Source organism: Vigna radiata, chromosome 2 (genome assembly GCF_000741045.1).
Source record: "Vigna radiata var. radiata cultivar VC1973A chromosome 2, Vradiata_ver6, whole genome shotgun sequence".
NCBI classification, from domain to species: Eukaryota; Viridiplantae; Streptophyta; class Magnoliopsida; order Fabales; family Fabaceae; genus Vigna; species Vigna radiata.
The window spans coordinates 19,267,658-19,270,403 of NC_028352.1; the positions used below are offsets into that span (position 1 = coordinate 19,267,658).

Here is a 2,746-nt window from a genome sequence, read left to right on the forward strand (position 1 = left end):
ATTTGTCCCAAACTTGCTGAGTTTCTTCATTTTCAATTGCCTCGCTTTTATTCACACGACCATGCTTCCATAATTCTTGACGGGGAATGTTATTAACATTTGATCCCAATTCCTTTATCTAATTATTGTGGAAAAAATCAAAATATAGTTTTACTAGACAAAAATGATAGGATAGAGAAGATAATTAAAATGTAGCATATAAACTGCATGCAGCAAGTCAGATCCCTGGTGAGTTGACCATCATCTAAAACATAAGAAATTACTGAAATAAAGATTACTATTTCCGTATGTTCAATCATAACGGTTCAGGCAATAAGCATAGTTGAAGAGTACAACCACTTCAACAGACAATACTTTCTTGTTATATTCTTTTTATAAAATAAAACTTATAATAACGAGAAAAAGAAAAACGAAAGAAGGGAATAAAAGAGAGTGAAGATTCATTTTCTATATATTGTTTTTTGAAAAAAAAGAATCCTATTTATAACAAAAAGGATATAATTAATGAATATGAATGACTAAATCAATCATACGACTGTAACAAATCAATGCATAATCAATTATTAATAAAATTAATTAATTTTTTAAATAACTTTGATTTATGGTGTAATATTAATAACATTTTATATTTTATTATTGATTTATTTTAATTTGCTTACAATTCCATGTCAATTTTATATTTTAAAGTTTTCTCACTTATTTCTTTCTTATTCTCTTGTAAGTTATTATTCACCACTGTCATATAACTATTTGCTACAACTTATAATAAGAACTTTGTTAATAGAAAAGATGACATCTGTAACCATCTCAATGTTTCAAACTGTTAACATGAAGGTAACTTTCGCTTCAATAGAACAGAAGAACTACATGAAGTATTTTTTATTAGTCATCCTTAAAGGCATACTCCAGAAATTAAAAACAAAAAATATTTGAATAAATAATCAGCCAAATATTTGCCTTAATTGTCTGTTGAAGTGGTTCTATCAGAACCATCAGAGTGCTTTCTTGTTATATTCTTTTTCCTCCCAGAATGAAATTAGGAGCAGCCAAAATGAGGCACACATTACTAAAGAAAGTGAAGGTCATCCTGAACTCATTCAAGACTTTGGGGGCAATGATATGATACCAATTTCTTTGGGGAAAGAGGGTGAAGATAAAATAGTTTTAAAGACCCTTGTTCAACTGGAAAATTATCTGAAGATGTCTCTCAAGGACATAGTTAGTTCTGAGACTAACACCCTCCGTCTTTTTTCTACTCTTAATTTTCTATCCAACCTTCCTTTCAAAGATGTCACTCTATCAGATCGACTCAAACTTATTATAGACACTATGCACCAACACTTCCCAGCATTTCTATGCTCCTTTAAGCAACGCTTTGCTACCACTCACAAGTTGGCAGAACTTGAAGCTCGTCAGAATGAGGTGGCCATTAAAATTTATGAGGCAGAGAATTTCAATGATGAAGCTCGACTGAAGGAAGTGGTTTTGAAGGAAGAAATCATTAGGTTGAAGGAAGAAATAAAAGTTTGTGAGGCTACCTTATCATCTCTGGATGAGGGAAAAAATAAATGCATTGCGAAAACTATAAGGTACAAAAAGGAGATTGAAAATGTGAGAAAAAACAAATCTCAAATGGTGGAAGATCAAAGAAAAGTTGAGCAAGAATTGCTTCAAATGGCTTATAAATGGTCAGTTCTGTGTAGTGAATATGAGCTCGATCGCATGGCTTCTAGAAATCCCTCGTGAGGGTTTTTGTTTTTCATTTTTAATAAGACTTCCAACTATACTATAATGTTGAGACTTCCAACTTTTTCACGTAGCTTGGTGTCCTGAATAAATTTAACATACATTTGTTACCTTGTTTGTTGGTTTATATAAAGTTCATCAGTCCTTTACAAAATAACAATATATTAATCCTCACAAAATAACAATTGTCAACCCTTGTCATGCATTTTAACACCACATCACATGCACTTGTAATAATCCCTGATGAGTAAAACCAAATTTAACATCCATGTTTTCTAGCCCATCTAAATTAACCATTAATTCAATAAAGAAGACACACATTGTAAAGTTAATTTAGTTGGCATGACTCAAGCAACGACCTTGATATATCAACCACAAAGTCTTCTACTTTTTTGGGCTTAATGCAGAAATTACATATTACAGAACATCATGACAACAAGTCCATACAAAGAAACTATCATGGACCACCAATCCACCACATCATAAGCTTAAGCTGATTTTGCATCCATCACAAAAAGCACAGTCATACAAACACCTCATGTTCTTCCTTAATCCTTTCATTGAATGCTTAACATCTAACAAATTCCCCTAAAAAACAACTATTAGTCGCTTTGCAGATTCAATCCTAGAAGCAACAACCGTGTTACCAAACACAAGGTCACACAGCTAGCAAAAAATCATTAACTGCTCCTAAGACACAAATGCAACTCCAAAGAAAAGCCAAGTTAATTTGAGAAATGACACATCCCACAAAAGAATTCCCCATCCTACTTCTGGAGAACATTTACCTCAGTTATTTGTGACTTTACAAAATAAAGCTAAAGTTTAGTTTTAATGCATCGCTGGATAATCTAAAATGTTAACTATAATCCTCTACACAGTCTTTAAAACTTGGATAATTTGAATAATTTATGATTCAATGACAACAAAGATTTCAAACTACGAATGCATTTTAATCAATTTAATGAAACTAAAACTACTAAAGCTTTTAAAAAGTGAG

The 2,746-nt window shown here is 31.6% G+C and overlaps 1 protein-coding gene across 1 annotated transcript in view; it reads right to left on the reverse strand.

The window, feature by feature from the left end:
• Positions 1 to 2,334: 2,334 nt before the first annotated feature.
• The window catches only part of LOC106753008, a 4,710-nt gene continuing 4,298 nt past the window's right edge, over positions 2,335 to 2,746 (reverse strand). Inside the window, exon 3 of the mRNA XM_014634792.1 lies at positions 2,335 to 2,412. Within this exon, the coding sequence (XP_014490278.1) occupies positions 2,335 to 2,412 (78 nt within the window). The remainder of the gene's footprint in view (positions 2,413 to 2,746) is intronic.